This window comes from Bos indicus x Bos taurus, chromosome 21, assembly GCF_003369695.1.
Source record: "Bos indicus x Bos taurus breed Angus x Brahman F1 hybrid chromosome 21, Bos_hybrid_MaternalHap_v2.0, whole genome shotgun sequence".
Classification (NCBI taxonomy): Eukaryota; Metazoa; Chordata; class Mammalia; order Artiodactyla; family Bovidae; genus Bos; species Bos indicus x Bos taurus.
In genome coordinates this window covers 31,998,754-32,021,043 of record NC_040096.1, presented here as the reverse complement: position 1 = coordinate 32,021,043, position 22,290 = coordinate 31,998,754, and the positions used below count along the sequence as shown (strand labels likewise).

General features: G+C 39.2%; 1 protein-coding gene across 4 annotated transcripts in view; it reads left to right on the top strand.

Annotated features, from left to right (window-relative positions):
* Positions 1-22,290, top strand: part of SCAPER (S-phase cyclin A associated protein in the ER) — a 423,671-nt gene that overhangs the window by 53,156 nt on the left and 348,225 nt on the right. For all 4 annotated transcript variants that reach the window (XM_027521864.1, XM_027521861.1, XM_027521865.1 and 1 more), the window contains one exon: positions 13,802-13,999. In XM_027521864.1, the coding sequence (XP_027377665.1) occupies positions 13,802-13,999 (198 nt within the window). The remainder of the gene's footprint in view (positions 1-13,801; positions 14,000-22,290) is intronic.

Genomic DNA, 22,290 nt, shown 5'->3' with positions numbered 1-22,290 from the left:
TAATGAAAAAAGGTCACTTTTCAGCAGTCTATTTGTTTATTATTTTTGGCTGTGCTGGGTCTTCATTGCCGTGTGGGCTTTTCTCTGGTTGTGGCCAGTGGGGCTACTCTCTAGTTGTGGTGTGTGGGCTTCTCACTGCAGTGGCTTCTCTCGTTACAGAGCACAGGCTCTAGAGCACATGGGCTTCAGTAGTTTTGGGCTCTGGAGCATAGGCTAAATATATAAGCCTGTGTGGCACATGGGCTTAGTTCTCAGAGGCACGTGGATCTTCCCCAAACAGGGATTGAACCCATGTCTCCTGCATTGCCAGGTGGATTCTTTACTACTGAGCCATCAGGGAAGGCCCATAAGGTCGTTTTTTGAAAGAAGATTTTCAAATAAATGAGTTTAAATTCCTCAAAGGAAAGATGAAATAAAAAAAGGAAAATTCTGAAATAAAAGATGGATGTTAATTTTGAACATTTATAGATAAAAGTGAACATGTTAGAAATGAAAATGTTAGTGAAATTTTTAAAACCTACAATTAGTAAGGATAAATTATATTGAAAAAAGAGATTAAAGAGAGAATTTACAAATTGAAAGATATTACTTAAGAGGATTTAGAACATATCTCAGAGAACTGAAGGGATGGAAAATAGGAAGGAGGAATTGATTGAGAAATTCTAAGATATGCCTTCTAGGACTTTTGAAATAGAGGATGAATAGTGGGCATGCAATATTTGGAGAAAATACTGTTGACATTTTCCTTACTTTGAGTTCTCAAGAGGGTAACTGTAGAGCTGAGCAGGCTAAATAAAAATAGATTTATACTTAGATACATTGTAGAGAAGGGCTGTGGTAAAGAAACTGCCTGCCAGTCCAGGATCCCCTGGAGGAGGAAATGGCAACCCACTCATGGACAGAAAGAGTTGCACAGAGTCAAACATGACTGAGCAACTTAGCATGCATGCACATTCTAGAGAACCGGCAAAATGTTAGAGTTAAGGATAAAATTCTTAAAACCCCAGAAAGTGAACAAAACCACAGAGGAATAACAATAACCCTTGTTATGAACAAAAGAAGAGTGGAGCAATATCTGCAGTTATAAGGTGAAATAACCTTTAATCGAGAATTCTGTGCCCATTCAAATGATAATTCACATGCAAGAGTGAAATAAAGCCATTTTTAGATGTACAAATGCTAAGGGTTTGCTACCTACAGACCGTTAATGAAAGGACTATTAAAGATATACTTCAGCAAAGAAGAAAAGGTAACCTGGAGGAGGGAGCTAGATAAAAAGGTAGCTGTAAAATATGTCAGTAAATCTCATTAACTATTGATGTTTTTAAAAAACACACAGTTAAATTTAGAAAGGTGGAGATACAATCTTAAACAATATTAAGACATAGAAGATAGATTGTAGGAGTTTGGAGGGAAGTTAGTGTGATAAAATCCTTGTCTTCTTTAAGAAGGAGTCTTTGTTTGCGGCTGGCTACTAAAGGAAGAAAACAAGTGGGCACGATTTCCAAATAAACAGAGGAAAAGAGAAAGTGAATAAACCAAAGCTTACCCACTCCAGTATTCTTGGGCTTCCCTGGTGGCTCAGATGGTAAAGAATCTTTTTGCAGTTCAGGACACCTGGGTTCGATCCCTGGATGGGGAAGATCCCCTGCAGAAGGGAGTGGCTGCCGACTCCAGTATTCTTGCCTGGAGAATTCCATGGACTGTATAGTCATGGGAGTTGCAAAGAGTCAGACACGACTGAGTGACTTTCACTTTCAACTAAATAGAAGACAAGAAAAAAAGAGGAAAAATCATAGTAAGTGAAAAACACGAAAGATAGTGGTAGATATTAAATATAAATATTTTAGCAAGCATAATACATGTTAACTGATTAAATTCAGTTCCTAAAAGTCAACATGGTTGAATTAAACCTCTCATTTTGAATTGAACTATATATTGCTTAATTTAAGATTGCTGGGAGAACTATCAATAACCTCAGATAGGCAGATGACACTACCCTTATGACCGAAAGCAAAGCGGAACTGAAGAGTCTCTTGATGAAGGTGAAAGAGGAGAGTGAAAAAGCTGGCTTCTAACTCAACATTCAAAATACTAATAAGATCATGGCATCTAGTCCCATCACTTCATGGCAACTAGATGGGGAAGCAGTGGAGAAACAGTGACAGACTTTTATTTTCTTGGGCTCCGCAGATTACTGTGATAATTGCAGCCAGGAAATTAAAAGATGCTTGCTCCTTGGAAGAAAAGCTATGACAAACCTAGACAGCATGTTAAAAAGCAGAGACATTACTTTGCCGACAAAGGTCTGTATAGTTAAAGCTTTGGTTTTTCCAGTAGTTGTGTATGGATGTGAGTTGGACCCTAAAGAAGGCTGAGCACCAAAGAATTGATGCTTTTGAATTGTGATGTTGGAGAAGACTCTTGAGAGTCCCTTGGACAGCAAGGAGATCAAAGCAGTCAATCCTAAAGGAAGTCGACCCTGAGTATTCATTGGAAGGACTGATGCTGAAACTGAAGCCCAATACTTTGGCCACCTGATGTGAAGAGGAGAGTCATTAGAAAAGACCCTGATGCTGGAAAGATTGAAGGCAGGAGGAGAAGGAGATGACAGAGGACAGAGGATGAGAAGACATTAACAACTCAATGGACATAAGTTTGAGCAAGCTTCAGGAGATGGTGAAGGAAAGGGAAGCCTGGCATGTTGCAGTCCATGGGATCGCAGAGAGTCAGACGTGACTGAGTGACCGAGCAACAGCAAATATACTGCTTATAAGAGACACATTTAAAATGTCAAGGAAAGGTTTGAAACGAAGAAAGAGAAAAAAATCCAGGCAAAATACTTTATGTTTTAGATGTACTCTAAAGCTAGAATAGTAGTATTCATATCAAACCAGGTGAAATTGAACATGAAAAGCATTGATAACAGAAAGAAGGAAATTATATAATGGTAAAATGAATAATCATGCAAGGAGTATAAAAGTACAAATCTTTTAGGTACCTAACAGCATAGACTTGAAATATTTAAAGCTCAGTTTAATAGAATTACAAGGGGGAAAGTTGTATTCATGATCATAGTGGTTAATATTAATATCCTTTACTCAGAAACTGATAGATCAAGCAGAAAAAAATGGCAAGAATATAGAATTAAGATACAATTATGCTTGAGCTCATATAAATACATACATGTATGTGTATATGTGTATATTCATTGGCACTCAAATAGTGTACACAAAGCATATGCAAAAATTGATCACTTCCTAGGTTATAAAGAAGTCTCAGTAAGTAGAAGTCAGACAACAGTATAGAATCCAGACACAACCTATTCTCTGATGGTAATGCAATTAAATTACAAATAAAATATAAGATTATTTTCACATAATATAAAAAATAAATTATTGATGGGCTAAAGAACAAATGAGAAAAGAAAAAATTTAAATTATCTGGAAGGATATATTTATGACATTGAATTACAAGAAGCTTTCTTAGATAAGACAAAAGCATAATTGATGAATATATGAAAATTTATATACTAAAAAACTTAAGATGAGCCTGACTGGGAGAAGATACCATATATTAAGACTTTATAAAAGTTAAAATTCATCAGTAAAAGGACAAATAACCCAATAAAAAATGCGGGAAACTTGAATAGCCTGTAAACTTATGAAAAGATGCTCGGTTTCAGTAGTTATCAGGGAAATATCTCTGCATTACTCATGAAATTCTACCACTTTGCCCTCTAGAAGTGAGTTTATCATCAGCAAAATTTTCTTTGTTCCTCTTTTCTCTGAACATCCCCTTTACCTTCTTGTTCTAGCTAAACGCTGACTCACCTGTGGGGATACTGCCTCTTCCAGTTGTTTTAAGTAGTAATTGTCTCCCTCCCACCTCACCCCCAGAGCACTCCTGCCTCTGATCCAGGAGGTGGATTATGTTTCATGCTTCTTCCTCACTGGTATTTCAGGCAGTCTTTCTCCCATCTCCTAAACTCCACACATTTGAAGCACACGCCATCAGGCTATACCACCTGCTTCCCCTTCCTGTTGCAGCACATTTAAATAGAATTCCAGGTCACTTCTCCTTATTCCTTGAAGGTATAATTTTCAGGCTCAGTGTGTGCGCTCTACCATTTGCTGTCCTCTAAATTTCTCACATTTCTTTCCTCCAGTGGTTTTGTCTTCTGCTCATCCCTATGGTCTTGCCTTGTTCTCCCTGGCAGTGACTCTCCTTCTAGGATCTCAGTCTCAGCTATCCCTCTTCTACCTGTCATCTTTCTTTCTTCCTTTTTCTCTCTGATCGTGTGACTCTAATAATTCTTTGTGGTCTATAGATTCCATGCAATCTATAATTTACTGATCCTACCACCCTTTCATTATCCCTTATACTCCATATAAGGAAAACAATAGAATGGGAAAGACTAAAGCTCTGTTCAAGAAAATTTGACATACCAAGGGAACATTTCATGCAAAGATGGGAACAGTAAAGGACAGAAATGGTATGGACCTAACAGAAGCAGAAGATATCAAGAAGAGGTGGCAAGAATACACAGAACTATACAAAAAAGATCTTCATGACCCAGATAACCATGATGGTGTGATCACTCACCTAGAGCCAAGTATCCTGGAATGCGAAGTCAAGTGGGCCTTAGGAAGCATCACTACAAACACACTTAGTGGAGATGATGGAATTCCAGCTGAGCTATTTCAAATACTAAAAGATGATGCTGTGAAAGTGCTCCACTCAGTGTGCCAGCAAATTTGGAAAACTCAGAAGTGGCCAAGGACTGGAAAAGATCAGTTTTCATTCCAATCCCAAAGAAAGACAATGCCAAAGAATGTTCAAACTAGTGTACAATTGCACTCATCTCACACACTAGCAAAGTAATGCTCAAAATTCTCCAAGCCAGGCTTCAACAGTACATGAACCATGAACTTCCAGATGTTCAAGCTGGATTTAGAAAAGGCAAACCAGAGATCAAATTGCCAACATCTGTTGGATCATCAAAAAAGCAAGCATTTCAGGAAAACATCTACTTTTGCTTTATTGACTATGCCAAAGCCTTTGACTGTGTGGATCACAACAAACTGTGGAAAATTCTGAAAGAGATGGGAATACCAGACCACCTGACCTGTCTCCTGAGAAATCTGTATGCAGGTCAAGAAGCAAGAGTTAGAACTGGACATGGAACAACACACTGGTTCCAAATTGGAAAAAGAGTACGTCAAAGCTGTATATTGTCACCCTGCTTATTTAACTTATATGCAGAGTACATCATGCAAAATGCCAGGGTAGATGAAGCACAAGCTGGAATCAAGATTGCCAGGAGAAATATCAGTAACCTCAGATATGCAGATGATACCACTTTTATGGCAGAAGAGCTAAAGAGCTTCTTGATGAAAGTGAAAGAGGAGAGTGAAAAAGTTGTCTTAAAACTCAACATTCAGAAACTGAAGATCATGGCATCCAGTTCTATTCATGCCAAATAGATGGGAAACAATGGAAATAGTGAGAGACTTCATTTTTTGGGACTCCAAAATCACTGCAGATGGTGACTGCAGCCACGAAATTAAAAGATGCTTGCTCCTTGGAAGAAAAGCTATGATAATCCTAGACAGCATATTAAAATTAGAGACATTACTTTGCATTCAAAGCTATGGTTTTTCCAGTGGTCATGTATGGATGTGAGAGTTGGACTATAAAGAAAAGTGAGTGCTGAGGAATTGATGCTTTTGAACTGTGGTGTTGGAGAAGACTCTTGAGAGTCCCTTGGACTGCAAGGAGATCCATCCAGTCCATCCTAAAGGAAATCAGTCCTGAATATTCATTGGAAGGACTGATGCTGAAGCTGAAACTTCAATACTTTGGCTACCTGATGTGAAGAACTGACTCATTGGAAAAGACCCTGATGCTGGGAAAGATTGAAGGCAGGAGGAGAAGGGGATGACAGAGGATGAGATGGTTGGATGGCATCACTGATGCAATGGAAAATAGTTTGAGTTAGCTCTGAGAGTTGCTGATGCACAGGGAAGCTTGGCGTGCTGTGGTCCATGGGGTCGCAAAAGAGTCAGACACGACTGAGGGACTGAACTGAACTGAATACTTCATATGGCCACACTTTCCTGGAAACCCAACTGATATTCTGTGGTTTGCCTGTCATAATGGTGTTCTTGCATATTCTCCCAACTGTCTGGCTACCCTATCCCTTAGTAGTTCATGTTTGACAGAGCTGTCCTCATTATAGCCACCTTTATACCTATTATGCTCTGTACTCATGCATTTGAATGTAGCCGGAGAAAAGTATCAATTATGTTGAATAGGCTTTTTTGACCTTTATGACCACTCTCCCTATATGGCTAATTCTGTCCCAAAATCCTATTTCATATCCCTAGTTATTCATTTCTGTCCAGATGCCATGGGCATTAAAAGAGGATAATAAAAGAATACTATTAAGAGCCCTTTGTCACAAATAACCGGGACTAAATGAACTGATTGCTTGAAAGACAGAATCTGTGAAAACTCACTCAAGATGAAATAGACACTCCAAATAAATATAAGTCTGTTAAAGAGATTAAGTCAATAATTGATAACCTTCCAAAACAGAAAGTACCAGGCCGAAACTGATTAATTGTTGAATTCTACCAAGTGTCTTAGGAAGAAATTATATAAATTCTCTATAATCCATTGTAGAGGGCAGAAGCAGGGGAATCCTTCCTAACTCATTTTATGAGGCTGACATTACTATACCACCAAAACCAAAGACACTACAAGAAAACTGCAGACCAATGACTCTCATCAACATAGATATAAAAATCCTCAACAAAATATTAGCAAGTCATATCCCACGATATTTAAAAAGAATGACACCATGAGCAAGTGGGATTTATCCCAAATGTGCAAGGTTGGTTCATCATTTGAAAATAAATAATGGAATTCATCACAGCAACAGGCTAGAAAAGAAAAATCCTGTTATTATACCAGCAGATGCAGGAAAAAAAAGTTTGACTAAATTCTCCAACTATAAAAGATGATGAAAATCTTTTTAATAGACTAGGAATAGAGGGGAACTTCCTCAACTTAATTTAAAAACAAAACAAAACCCTACAGCTAACATGATACTAATGGGAGAAACTAGAAGCTTTCCCATTAAGGTCAGTTATGAGGCATTTCTTTTTAACATTGTGATAGTAGTTCTAGTTCATGCAATAATACAAGAAAAGAGAATACAAGGTAAACAGATTGGGAAGGAAGAAATAAAACTGTCTTTGTTCATAGATGACATGATCATCTATGTAAGAAATCTGAAAGAATCAACCAAAAAACTCCTATAACTAGTAATTGATTGTAGAGGATTGCAAGATACAAGATTAACATACGAAAGTCAGTTGCTTTCTTGTGCACCACCAATGAGTTAGTGGTGTTTGGAATTAAACACATAGTACCACTTCATATCAGCACTCCTCAAACTTAAGTAGGTAGGTATCAATTTAACAGAGTATATAGAAGATTTATGTGATGAAAATGATAAAACTTTGATGAGTGGAATTAAAGCACTAAATAAATGGAGAGATGTTCCATGTTCATGAATAGGAAGACTCAATATTGTCAGGATATCATTTCATTCCATTTTGAAGAACATAGTCAATACAATCCCAGCAAATTATTTTATAGATATCAATAAACTTCTAATGTGTATATGGCAAAGCAAAAGACACAGAATAGGCAACACAGTATTGAAGGAGAAGAACAAAATTGGAAGACTGACACCAACCAACTACAAGACTTACTGTAAAGCTACAGTAATTAAGGCAGGGTGATATTGGCAGAAGAAAAGACAAATAGATATATGGAACAGAATAGAAAGCCCAGAAATGGACCCACATAATAGTCAACTGACCTTTGACAAAGGAGCAAAGCCAATACAATGGTGCAAAAATAGTCTTTTCAACAAATAGTGCTGGAACAACTGGACATCTATATGGGAAAAAAAAAAAATCCAGACACAGACCTTCCAATCTTCACAAAAAATTAACTCAAAATGAGCCATTGACCTTAAATGTAGAAGTGTAAAACTCCTAGCTGATAACGTTGGAGAAAACCTAAAAGACCTTGGGTATGATAATGACTTTAGGTACAGTAACAAAGGCATGGTTCCTGAAAGAAATAATTGATAAGCTGGATTTCATTAAAATTAAAAACTTCTGCAAAAGACAGTGTTAAAAAAATGAGAAGGCAAGTCACAGACTTGGGAGAATATATTTGGAAAAAGACAGCCAATGAAAGATATCCAGTAACATCCAATAACATGAGGTAACTGTTATCCACAATATACAAAGAACTCTTAAAACTCAACAGTAAGAAACAACCTGATTGAAAAATGAGCTGAAGACCTTAACAACCAGCTCACCAAAGAGGATGTACAAATGGCATATGAAAAGGTATGCCACATCCTATGCTGTCAGGGAAATGCAAATTAAAGCAATGAGCTACCATCACACACCTATTAGAATGACCAAAATTGGGAACTCTGACAACTCCAATTGCGGGTGAGGATGAAGAGCCACAGAAACTCTCATTCAATGCTGGTGGGAATTCAAAGTGAGAATTCAGCCACTTGGGAATACAGGTTGGCAGTTCCTTACAAAAGTAAATATACTCTTACCTTGTGATTCTACAGTCATGCCCTTGGTATAGATGAAGATGAGTTGAAGACTTACGTCTACACCAAAACATGAACATGGGTTTATAGCTGCCTTCTTTATAATTGGCAAAACTTGGAAGCAACTAAGATGCTGTTCAGTAGATGAATGGGGAAATAAACCATGGTACATCTAGGCAATGGAATATTATTCAGCTCTAGAAAGAAATGATCTATCAGGCCATGAAAAGACGTAGAGGAAATTAGTTATGTATTATTAAGTAAAAGAAGCCAATTTGAAAAGGTTGCATACTGTATGATTCCAACCTTAAGATGTTTTGGAAAAGACTAAATATGGAGATGGTAAAAAGATCAGTTGTTGCCAGACGTTTAGGTCCATAGGCTTTGTCAGATTATCAGGGGGAGCTGACAAGAGTTCTAAGAGAGGGAAGTGAGAAATCTGTTTTCTCCTTCCCCTTTCCCTCTCTTTTTCTTTCTTCCTTCCTTGTTTTCTCTCAAAAATGATTGATTAAATTAGTATATAGCATTTGTTATTTTGAATTTTATTTAAAAAATGAAGTTCAGTTGTGTTTAGCTTTTTCCAGAAATTTAGATCGCTTTGTCTTCTGTTGCATATCTTGGAAACAGGCACAGTAAGCCATATCAATGAGATCAGTTCAGTCACTCAGTCATGTCCAAATCTTTGCAGCCTCATGGACTACAGCATGCCAGTCCTCCCTGTCCTGTCCTGTCCATCACCAACTCCTGGAGCCTACTCAAACTCAAGTCCATCACACTGGTGATGCCATCCAACCATCTCATCCTCTGTCATCCCCTTATCATCCTACCTTCGATCTTTCCCAGCATCAGGGTCTTTTCAAATGAGTCGGTTCTTTGCATCAGGTGGCCAAAGTATTGGAGTTTCAGCTTCAGCATCAGTCCTTCCAAAGAATATTCAGGACTGATTTCCTTTAGGATTGACTGGTTGGATCTCCTTGCAGTCCAAGGGACTCTCTCAAGAGTCTTCTCCAACACCACAGTTCAGAAGCATCAATTCTTCAGTGCTCAGCTTCTTTAGAGTCCAGCTCTCATATCCATACATGACTACTGGGAAAACCATAGCTTTGACTAGATGGATCTTTGTTGGCAAAGTAATGTCTCTGCTTTTTAATATGCTGCCTAGGATTGTCATAGCTTTTCTTCCAAGGAGTAAGCATCTTTTAATTTCATGGCTGCAGTCACCATCTGATTTTGGAGCCCCCCAAAATAAAGTTTCTCAGTGTTTCCATTGTTTCCCCATCTGTTTGCCATGAAGTGATGGGACCAGATGCCGTGATCTTAGTTTTCTGAATGTTGAGTTTTAAGACAACTTTTTCACTGTCCTCTTTCACTTTCATCGAGAGGCTCTTTAGTTCTTCTTAGCTTTCTGCCATAAGGGCGGTGTCATCTGCTTATCTGAAATTATTGATATTTCTCCTGGCAATCTTGATTCCAGCTTGTGCTTCTTCCAGCCCAGCATTTCTCATGATGTACTCTGCATGTAAGTTAAATAAGCAGAGTGACAATACACATCTTTGACATACTCCTTTCCTGATTTGGAACCAGTCTGTTGTTTCGTGTCCGGTTCTAACTCTTGCTTCTTGACCTGCATACAGATTTCTCAGGTCAGGTGGTCTGGTATTCCCATCTCTTTCAGAATTTTCCACAGTTTGTTGTGATACACACAGACAAAGCGTTTGGTGTAGTCAATAAAGCAGAAGTAGATGTTTTTCTGGAACTCTCTTGCTTTTTTGATGATCCAGCAGATGTTGGCAATGAAATAGTTACCTAATTTTGAATCTTGGCATTGTCTCTTTTTTCTCCTGTAAAAAACAGAGCTAATAGTAGAAACTATGATGGGCTTCCCTGGTGGCTCAGTGGTAAAGAATCTGCCTGCCAAAGTAGGAGACATGGGTTCAATCCCTGGTCCGCAAAGGTCCCACATGTCTTGGGGCAACTAAGCCTGTGTGCCACAACTATTGAGCCTGTACCCAGAACCTGGGAGCCTCAACTACTGAGCTCCTATGCTGCAGCTGCTGAAGCTCTCGTGCCTAGAGCCCAGGTTCTGCAGCAAGAGAAGCCACCACAGTGAGAAGCCTGCACACCGCAACTAGAGAGTAACCTCTACTTGCCACAACTAGAGAAAAGCCCATGCAGCAATGAAGACCCAGCACAGCCAAAAAATAAGTAAATAAAAAATAGTAACTCTGGTAATAATTACTTCAAAGACTAAATGAAATATAGCTATATGGAAAGCACTTAACACAGTGCCTGGCACATAGCAAGCATGCCGTGAATGTTAAGTGCTGCTGCAATTTTTATTATCAGTGCTATTATTTTTGTCGGTGGTTGGTAGAGAACCCTATATTTTGAAACTTTATACAGACTTATCAGACAATTTGACATGTCTCTTCTATCTTTCTCCACAAGTTTGGCAGTTTTGCCAGTATTTTATTCACATTTTTCTTTGAGTATATTTCTTTTCCTCTTTATCTTTCCCCCTCTAATCATACCTAACATTATATGTGTACTTACTGTGGGCTAAGTGCTTTGTGAAATGTTCTGTGAACAGTGAAGCAGAAGTTGGAAGTCTAGGTTCTGGTCCCAGTTCTGTCATTCAGCCTTTTGACTGGGTCAACAGATTGAATCTTACTAAGCCTTAGTTTAGTCATGTACAGAATAGGGATAATAATACTTGTCCTGTCTTTATAGTAATACTTTGTTTTGAATATTAAATGATATGTTTTCAAGAGGGTGGGACAAATTCAGAGAGTAGCACTGACATAGTATACTACGGTGGTGAAATAGCTGGCTAGCAGGAGGCAGCTGCATAGCACAGGGAGCTCAGCTCGATGCTCTGTGATGACCCAGAGGGGTGGGATGGGGAGCAGGAGGGAGCCTCAACAGGAAGGGCATGTGTGTATACTTACAGCTGATTTACATTGTTATAAGCAGAAACCAACACAGCACTGTAAAGCAATTGTTGTTTAGTTGCTAAGTTGCTTTACGACCCCATGGACTGTAGCCCTCCAGGCTTCACTGTTCATGAGATTTCTCAGGCAGAAGCACTGGAGCAGATTGCCATTTCCTTCTCCAGGGGATCTTCCCAACCCAGGGATCGAACCTGCATCTCCTGCTTGGTAGGCTGATTCTTTACCACTGAGTCACCAGGGAAAGCGTAAAGCAATTATCCTGCAATTTAAAAAAGCCCTTCATAAAATAAAATAAATATGCAGATATAAAGTATTGCTATTTTTGTCAAACTTAAATGTCAGATTTGCATAGTACATTGCCCTTCAGATGGAATTACCTAGATGTAATTTATTCCTTTCTAGAGTCTTTCTTAATAGAAGTCTCACATAGAGCAATCACAGAGAATAGAAACATCTTAACTTGAAAGCAGTTTTGCCTATTATGCATTTTAAGAAAGGTTGGTTAAAGTATTTGAATAACATACATATGGATACACGATAGGATAAATACATAAATGGGTGAAGATGAGTTAGAGTATTTTTGAGAATTTCATACTAAGATTAGTGTCTGAATTCACAGGAAGCTACTAGTGCTTCACTGATTATTCTAGAAAAAGTTTGTGACGGAGGTATAATTCAGGAAAATTCAAGTGAATTTTAAGTTTGTGTGGAATATAGGGAGAGAAATGAGGTGGTCGGGAATGCACAGGGCGTTGGGGTGCAGTGTAACGGGAAGTCAGTGGTGTAATTGCAGAGCTCTAACTGGAAGATGGTCTCCTGTGGCTCTGTGATCTTGGACAAACCAGCCTCTAAATCTCAGTTTCCTAAGCTGTAAAATACAGTTAATAATACATACTTTAAAATTTGTATAAGGGGATATTTGCCATCATAATTAAATCATTACTACTAGAGTTGGAAAGTACTTGGAGAGCCGTTAAGGCAAAGGTTTTGTGGGTTGTTGATGATTACTTTAAATTTTATTGCTTGAGTGTTGAGAATTTGGGCCTGGATTAGGACTGTCAGATAAAATAGTTACTAATTTTTATTTGCTGGGTCTGACAGCCTTCATCTGGATGTGGGACTGTGGAAGGAGGATGAGCAGCTCCATCTCAGCCTCTTAAGTGTGTGTGTCTTTGTGTGTGTAAATGTTTTGTTTGCTTGCCTTTTGGTAACGAAGATTCTGTATAAGCCAAAGGCTGGCTAGAAAAGAGTTTTCAAGTATAGAAATCACTGTTACTTTGAAGGCCAAAGTGTAAAACAAAACTGAAGCCTATTAGCTTCTATTTTGGGTGTTCTTCACTCTGGGACTCTTATATGAAGAAGGGAAAACAAACCAGCTAATAGGAATGGCTTACACACATCCAGGACAACCCAAAGAAACTTGGGAGTGTTTGCTGTTCTAACTGTGGTACAAGCATTTATTTACTTCTCAGTTTAAGTAGCCACAGAGAGAAAAGCAACTCGTTTGTACTTCTAGTGAGAAGGTTCAAGTCTTCCTATAAACTACACACTCATGTTTGTGGTGGAATGATTCTTTGGTAGTCTATAAAAGTATAGAATATAATCTTGTATTTCCAAAATCTGCCTGTGCAACCAAGGAAAGACTGGGTCGTATGAATGCTGTAGTTACTTTATTTGGTGAATCTGCTCTGCAGCTGATGCTTGGTTTTCTTCATCAGTATTCTTTTCTAGTAAATTGTTTCATGTTTATATATTGATTTTTACTTTTAGTGGAAAAATGGTTTAAGATAAAGTTTAAGTAACCGAATATAAGTAGAGAATATGTCATTTCTAAATGAAAGGAGTATATGCCAGCAGTTTCACAATGATGAAATGGGTATCTGTTATTTGGTAATGTATTTAAATGTGCCATACATGTATTTTGGTAAACCAGGAGCCCTTTTAGTGCTCCTTTTCGACCAAGCGTCTATTCATCATTAAAATCATCCTAATTTTCAGTGAGACATGTAATTGATATTACAGACCTGCTGATTTAATTTAAAATGAGAAGCTTTGTTTTGGTGAATTCAGTATGATGTAAGGTGAAAAGAAAGACATCGTGTTTTTAAGTATTTATGTTGAAAAATGTGATTTATACAAAAATCTAGTTCCTGGAGGCATCAAAAAATTTTTTTTTCATGTTTTATTTCATCAGAACACTACAGTAGACTGTAAAATGACATCATCTGCAGCTGGAGATAAACACTTTGATAAAAGTCCCACTAAAACAAGACACCCTCGGAAAGTTGATCTAAGAGCTCGATACTGGGCATTTCTTTTTGACAATCTTCGCCGGGCAGTAGATGAAATCTATGTGACTTGTGAATCAGATCAGAGTGTGGTGGAATGTAAGGTAAGGTTTGCTTTAAGTTTTGTAATCCATTTGACGTCGGATTCGCCAGTTTTTGCTCTATCTAACTTGATTATTTACCTCTGTATACAGTCCTTCAGTATTAACTGTAATCTCCATGCTACACACTACATCCTCAGAACTTAGTCACCTTAAAACTGAAAGTCTGTACCCTTTACCAGCATCTCCCTATTTCCCCTGTCATTTGTAGCCACTATGCTACTGTCGGCTTCTGTGAATGCATCAGGTTTTTCTTTGTTTTGATTTTTTAAGATTATCCTTGTTGTTGTTTGCATTACCTAATTGTGTACTTTTATATTCTGTGCAAGATTTGGTAGAAAATTGTCTTGATATATAGTCCTAGGCGAGAAATTAAAAGATAGGTACGTGCGCACACACACACGCACACACAATTTATTAAAAGATCTCTCTTGGCTGCGTTCTCCATTGGTACTGTAGGTGGCATTAGTGAGATTTTCACATTCTTTGGTTTCATGTTTAATGTCTTTAATTGGACATTGCCCCTTTTCTACTGAGATCACTCTCCTCATCACTCTCCTCATCAACTTTGGTGAGGGGAAAGTGAGATTGATGGCTAACCATAAACAACTCTGAGTGGGATTGGGATGTCGTTGTAAGGTGTGTTTTCTAATTTTAGATAACCTTGTGTTTGTAATAGGATGTTAAACAGACACGTAGCATAATCTGTCTCTGAAAATGCACTGGGAAGCCTGGCCTTTTAGTAGATACAAACTATATGCTATATTTATACTAAATAAAATTATTTTGAGAAAAATCAGGATGATACCTATTCATAGAAAGATTACAGAGGCAGCTTCTGTTTCTACAGTGAACATGGTTAAAAATCTTGGAATTCATTATTTAACCTTTGAAATATATGAAGAGTCAAAGCAAAATTATATGTTGAAACAATAGCTGTGTTTCCTGTAAAATTGGAAACAGCCAAAATATGTTTTAGACTGACTTAAAAATATGACTCAACAGAAACAGGTTTCAGAATGAACAGTGATTGAAATCATCCAAGTTTATGCTTTGGTTGTCACAATTAATATTGTTACTATCAGCATGTAAAACTTTTTTATGTTTTAAAATATTTTTAAGGAAAATCATATTGTTGGGGTGTAGTCTCCACTCCTTGTTTTCCATTTCAACTTGCGGGGAACTGGATGTGTGGCTCTGGGATACTGGGGACCCCGTGGAATATAGAGACTGGTACCTGCATCTCCCTTAGAGATTTCATGGCATAACAAGCTTGCTGGAGTAGCTCATGCCAGCTGGGCCTAGAGGGACTTCAGGGTAGTAAGCTTTCTTTGGAAGGAGTTAGGATGGGACTTGTCACTGATTGAGTAAAGAGGACCCCCAGTGCATCTCATGATTTCTGTGAGGGAAGGATTTTAGCCATTGGTGAAGATGTTGGAGTAATAGGGACTTCTTATGAGGACACTTGGTGAGGTATCAGTAGAATATACCAAAGTCTGATAGAGTTGAGGCAGATCTTGCTTTGGGCAGAGGGAGCCAGGGTGAAGCTGACCACCGCCTAGAGAATCATGAATGCTCCCTGTGCAGAAATTACCATGTACTGCAGAGATCAGTAGGGACTACTCACTTCACATTGATCCAGAGAAAGATTAGGGACGCATCTTTGCCTGGCAGCACTTGATTTTGTTGTTGGTCAGCATCATCTTAGTCCCTGGAGAAGGACTGGCTGATGACTATTGAAGATCCATCACTAATATCTGGTAAGCTCTATAAGTGGAATATTGCTCTGTTCCCACAACTGCCACTTATGGCAGGGACATAAGTTTGTGAATGTAGGATAGTGTTAAGGGGTACAGAGGAGGAAGAGAGGAACGACTCTGTGAAAATAAACCATGTTCTTCCCCCTCACAGGCATCTGCTAAAGGCTATCTAATTCTCACTTGTGCTAGGTTGTCAGACAACAATAGGCAGATTGTATGAAGATAGGATTTAAAAATCAAACTTGGATAATTGAATGTGGCTGAAAAATTGTGGATTTCACTGAGCATACTCAGCAGGTTAAGGATTCAGCTGAGTAGCTAGTTATATGTGGAAAAAGATAAAAGTATTCTATGTTTATATCTCAATAGTTGAGACTTCTCATTTCAACAAGTTAAGTCAGGATCAAAATGAGATGTGAGAAAATGCTTAGAAAAGTATAACATACAATAAAAAGAAAATAAATTTTATAGTTAGATGAAAGGAGAAGTCACAGATGGAGAAAGGGGAATGTAGATCCAGGACAGAGAAGAATCATTATAGAAGCAGGAAGAATATAGGAGAATAGGAACATCCCCAAGGCCATGGAAGAAGAAGGAGTGGTACATAGGTTAAGAATGCCTGCAGTTGAGAGAAAGCTTGGCATTCAAGAGGGACAAGAACAGATGGGATCAAGGTGGAAACTTGTGATAAGAATTTGGAATTCCATTTGAGTGGTTCTTTGCCCTTTTATATTTTCAAGAAGTAGGAGGTGTGAGGTTGGAAGTTGGAAGAGGGTGGAAAGATCTGAAATAACTGTGATGGAGAATGAAGGGCAGACTTTTGGAAGCCACGGGGTTGCCCAGCAACCTTGAAGGTCACAGTTGAGACTGGAAATTCTTCTCTTTTCTGTATGTTCAGTTTTCCTTATTAGAGTCTTCTCCCATCAGCACACTACTCGCTTATTTCTCTTCCATTCTAATCTACAACAATAAAAACAACAAGAAGAAACCCCCAAACCCTATCTCTGTTTTACTTATCCTTTCATCCACTGTCCCAGACCCCATTTTCCTCTCTCCTTCTTAGCCAAGTTTCTAGAAGACAGCTGCCTTTTTGCGGCCTCTATTCCCTTTTCTCTCAGGAACTTATTTGTCTACTCCAACCTGGTGTCACATCCCTATCAGAGCTCCTGTTAAACTCTTATTAAAGTCACTCAGTGTTGCTCGGTGGGTGTTTTTCAGTCCCTCCCTTGATCTCTGAGTAGCATTTCACTCTGTTGGCCACGCCGCGATTTCAGCACTCTCTCCTTTGGCTTTTATAGAACCACCACTGCTAGCTTTCTTCCTTCTTTGTTGGTTGCTGCCTCTGCTTCCTCTTTGTTGGCTTTTCCTTTTCCACCTGACCTTTAGCTTTTGGGAATTCATTAAGGCTCGTCTTAAACCATCTTCTTTTCTCACTATTAGTTTCTCCCTCTGCGTTTTCTCCATGCCATGGCTTAATTTATTGTTGATTTCCTGATGATTCTTAAATTTATATCTCTAGCCTATACTTTTCTTCTGATTTTCAGACTTGTATATCCAAATAGCCTTGTTCGCATCTCCACTTGGATATTTCATAAGCATGTCAAACGGATGTATATAGAAACAAGTTCATGATGACTCCCTCTACCCTAAACCTGGAGATATATTTTTCTTCCCTGAATTGGCAGGTAGTCCCTCCATCTTCCTCCCTTCACCCCACACCAGCCACTGTCCAATGAATGGACCTCTTTGAGTTCAATTCAGTTCAGTCACTAAGTCGTGTCTGACTCTTGACGACCCAATGGACTGTAGCACACCAGGCTTCCCTGTCCCATCACCAACTCCTAGAGCTTACTCAAACTCATGTCCATTGAGGTGGTGATGCCATCCAACCATTTCATCCTCTGTTGTCCCATTCTCCTCCTGTCTTCAACCTTTCCCAGCATCAGGGTCTTTTCCAGTGAGTCAGTTCTTTGCATCAAATGGCCAAAATATTGGAGTTTCAGCTTCAGCATCAGTCCTTCCAGTGAATATTCAGGAATGATTTCCTTTAGGATGGACTGGTTTTATCTCCTTGCTGTCTAAGGGACTCTCAAGAGTCTTCTCCACCACCACAGTTCAAAAGTATCAATTCTTTGGTGCTCAGTTTTCTTTATAGTCCAACTCTCACATCCGTACTGGAAAAGCCATAGCTTTGACTAGATAGACCTTTGTTGGCAAAGTCCTGTCTCTGCTTTTTAATACTCTTTGAGTATTACCTCCTAAATCTTTCCAGCCTGTCCACTTCTCTTATTCTCTACTGCTACCATTCTAGTCCAAGCTGCCATTATCTTAGTGAAATCCCTGGATCACAATTGAAATCTTTTAGCAGGACTCCCTGCATCCTTCCAATCCATTCTCTATACGATAGACAAACTGATTCTTAAAAAAAACAAATATGAGCTCTGATTTCTTTGATTATAGCTCCTCAGAAGTTTCCCAATGCTCTGTGCATTAAAATCTCCAGCCTGACCTTCAAATCTTGAGTGAGTTGAATCGTGTAAACCTCATTTCACACCATTTTTCTCTCCTCCCTTCTGCCTCATTTAAACGAGCCTTCTTTCGATTACTCAAACATGTCAGGTACCCACAAGTCTTCAGACCTTTCCACATTCTGATTTTTTTTGCCAAGACACTCATCCTCGTTCTTCTTGCCCAGCACCTCTTCACCTCCCCCATCCCTTTTACGTAACTCCCATTTCTAGTATAGGTTTCAATTTAAGGTCACTTTCTCAGGGGAGCTTATCATGTTTCAGACTAAATCAGGTTCCCTGCTAATATAGAGTTCACCCTCATATCTGCATAGGATTGGTTCCAAGACACCTCTCCTACTCTTGCCATGTGGATACCAATATCCACGGATGCTCAAGCCCCTTTTATAAAATGATGTAATACATTCAGCCCTGGATATCCATGGGTTCTGCTTGGGCACATATGGCATGACTGTACTGTCATAGCATACTTTCCCTAGAAACATTTTATCACAGTTGAAACTACATAATTGTTTATTTTGTTGTTTTTATATCTGTCTTCCTTGCTGCTACTGCTAAGTCACTAAAGTTATGTCTGACTCTGTGCGACCCTGTAGATGGCCGCCCACCAGGCTCCCCGGTCCCTGGGATTCTCCAGGCAAGAACACTGGAGTGGGTTGCCATTTCCTTCTCCAATGCATGAAAGTGAAAAGTGAAAGTGAAGTCGCTTAGTCATGTCCGACTCTTTTCGACCCCGTGGACTGCAGCCTACCAGGCTCCTCCATCCATGGGATTTTCCAGGCAAGAGTACTGGAGTGGGGTGACATTGCCTTCTCCTTCTGTCTCCCTTACTAGACATTAAGCTCCCAGCAGACAGAAACCACACTGTCTCGTTTACCACTCTGTCATCAGTTCTTGAAACTGGAACTGGAACATAGTAATAGATAAATACTATGTAGTTAAATAGTAAATAGATGTTACATGTCTGTGTGAAGCAATGAGACTACATATGTTGTTGGGGTAAAGATACGTCTACACAGTTATGTGATTCCCTTCTACCCTGACGGAATACTTACTAGCATTCAGTCACTTGCTAAAAATGCCCAAAGATGGTGGGTAGATGAATTAGTCATGAGTTGGAATTTTTAAGGCAGATTTAGTGGAATATCATTAAGTAAAGGATTGAAGAAGTTAAGAGAATAGTTGGAGTAGTGGACCATGGAACTGAAGTTTCATGGGGAAGGAAATGGTTATCACAGAAGCCTGATAGATGGGAGAAAGTAAAGAAGTTAAGTATTTGCAAATATCCTTTGGACAAGATAGGAGTAGGTAAAGTGGATTCTCTATAGATAAAAATTAATGTTTATATTTTTAAAGTTACTGTTTACATACTCTAAATTATTAGCTTGTTTTTTAATGTCCTTGATCTCTCAGGCACTGAAATATTTTAGTCTCCCACTACTATTGTAATTTCTTCAATATCTCTTTGAATTTCTGGGATTTTTTTGCTTTACACATTTTGCTGTCTTATTATTAATTATATGTGTTACATTTTTTAAATTTAATTTAATTTTAAACTTTTTATTTTATATTGGAGCATAGTCAATTAGCAAGGGAATGCTCAAAATCCTTCAAGCCAGGTTTTAACACTACATGAACTGAGAACTTCCAGATGTACAAGCTGGATTTAGAAAAGGCAGAGGAACCAGAGATCAAATTGCCAACACGTGCTGGATCATAGAAGAAGCAAGGGAATTCCAGAAAAACATCTACTTCTGCTTCATTGACTATGCTAAAGCCTTTGATTGTGTGGATCACAACAAACTGTGGAAAATTCTTAAAGAGATAGGAATACCAGACCACCTTACCTGCCTTCTGAGAAACCTGTATGGAGGTCAAGAAGCAATAGTTAGAACCAGACATGGAACAACAGACTGGTTCAAAGTTGGGAAAGGAGTACATCAAGGCTGTATATTGTCACCCTGCTTATTTAACTTCTATGCAGAGTACATCATGTGAAATGCTGGGCTGAATGAAGCTCAAGCTGGACTCAAGATTGCTGGGAGAAACCGCATAAACTCAGATATCCAGATGACACCACCCTAATGGCAGAAAACAAAGAGGAACTAAAGAGCCACTTAATGAAGGTGAAAGAGGAGAGTGAAAATCTGGTTTAAAACTCAATATTCAGTAAACAAAGGTCATGACATCCAGTGCCATCAGATCAGATCAGATCAGTCGCTCAGTCGTGTCCGACTCTTTGCGACCCCATGAATCGCAGCACGCCAGGCCTCCCTGTCCATCACCAACTCCCGGAGTTCACTCAGACTCACGTCCATCGAGTCAGTGATGCCATCCAGCCATCTCATCCTCTGTCGTCCCCTTCTCCTCTTGCCCCCAATCCCTCCCAGCATCAGAGTCTTTTCCAATGAGTCAACTCTTCGCATGAGGTGGCCAAAGTACTGGAGTTTCAGCTTTCGCATCATTCCTTCCAAAGAAATCCCAGGGCTGATCTCCTTCAGAATGAACTGGTTGGGTCTCCTTGCAGTCCAAGGGACTCTCAAGAGTCTTCTCCAACACCACAATTCAAAAGCATCAATTCTTAGGCGCTCAGCCTTCTTCACAGTCCAACTCTCACATCCGTACATGACCACAGGAAAAACCATAGCCTTGACTAGACAGACCTTTGTTGGCAAAGTAATGTCTCTGCTTTTGAATATGCTATCTAGGTTGGTCATAACTTTCCTTCCAAGGAGTAAGGGTCTTTTAATTTCATGGCTGCAGTCACCATCTGCAGTGATTTTGGAGCCCAGAAAAATAAAGTCTGACACTGTTTCCACTGTTTCCCCATCTATTTCCCATGAAGTGATGGGACCAGATGCCATGATCTTTGTTTTCTGAATGTTGAGCTTTAAGCCAACTTTTTCACTCTCCTCTTTCACTTTCATCAAGAGGCTTTTTAGTTCCTCTTCACTTTCTGCCATAAGGGTGGTGTCATCTGCATATCTGAGGTTATTGATATTTCTCCTGGCAATCTTGATTCCAACTGTGTTTCTTCCAGTCCAGCGTTTCTCATGATGTACTCTGCATATACGTTAAATAAACAGGGTGACAATATACAGCCTTGATGTACTCCTTTTCCTATTGGGAACCAGTCTGTTGTTCCATGTCCAGTTCTAACTGTTGCTTCCTGACCTGCATACAGATTTCTCAAGAGGCAGGTCATGTGGTCTGGTATTCCCATCTCTTTCAGAATTTTCCACAGTTTATTGTGATCCACACAGTCAAAGGCTTTGGCATAGTCAATAAAGCAGAAATAGATGTTTTTCTGGAACTCTCTTGCTTTTTCCATGATCCAGCGGATGTTGGCAATTCATGGCAAATATATGGGGAAAAAATGGAAACAGTGACAGACTTTATTTTTTGGGGCTCCAAAATCACTGCAGATACTGACTGCAGCTATGAAATTAAAACATGCTCGCTCCTTGGAAGAAAAGCTATGACAATCCTAGATAGCATATTAAAAAGGAGAAACATGACTTTGTCAACAAAGGTTCGTATAGTCAAAGCTATGGTTTTTCCATTAGTCGTGTATGGATGTGAGAGTTGGACCATAAGAAAAGCTGGATGCTGAAGAACTGATGCTTTTGAATTGTGGTGTTGTGCTGGGAGCCGGTATATTGCATATTGAGTGCATATTGCATATTGAGTGCAGCACTTTCCACAGCATCGTCTTTCAGGATCTGGAATAGCTCAACTGGAATTCTATCACTGCTGGGAGCCAGTGAGGAACTCCGCCCATGACAAAGGTCATGAGGAAGGAGGCTCGGCACACGCAAAGGCGGGATCGAGCTTCAGGAGTCCCCCTGGAAATTCTCGAGCATATACCCCCAAAACCAGAGTCTGCCTACTTTCTGCTTTGTGCTTTCACCCACACCTCTGACTTTATGGGGGGCTGTCCCCTACTACCTCTCTGAAAAAAGAGTTAGCTTACAGCTCCAGTTAATAATTCCTGGGTGTGACAGTG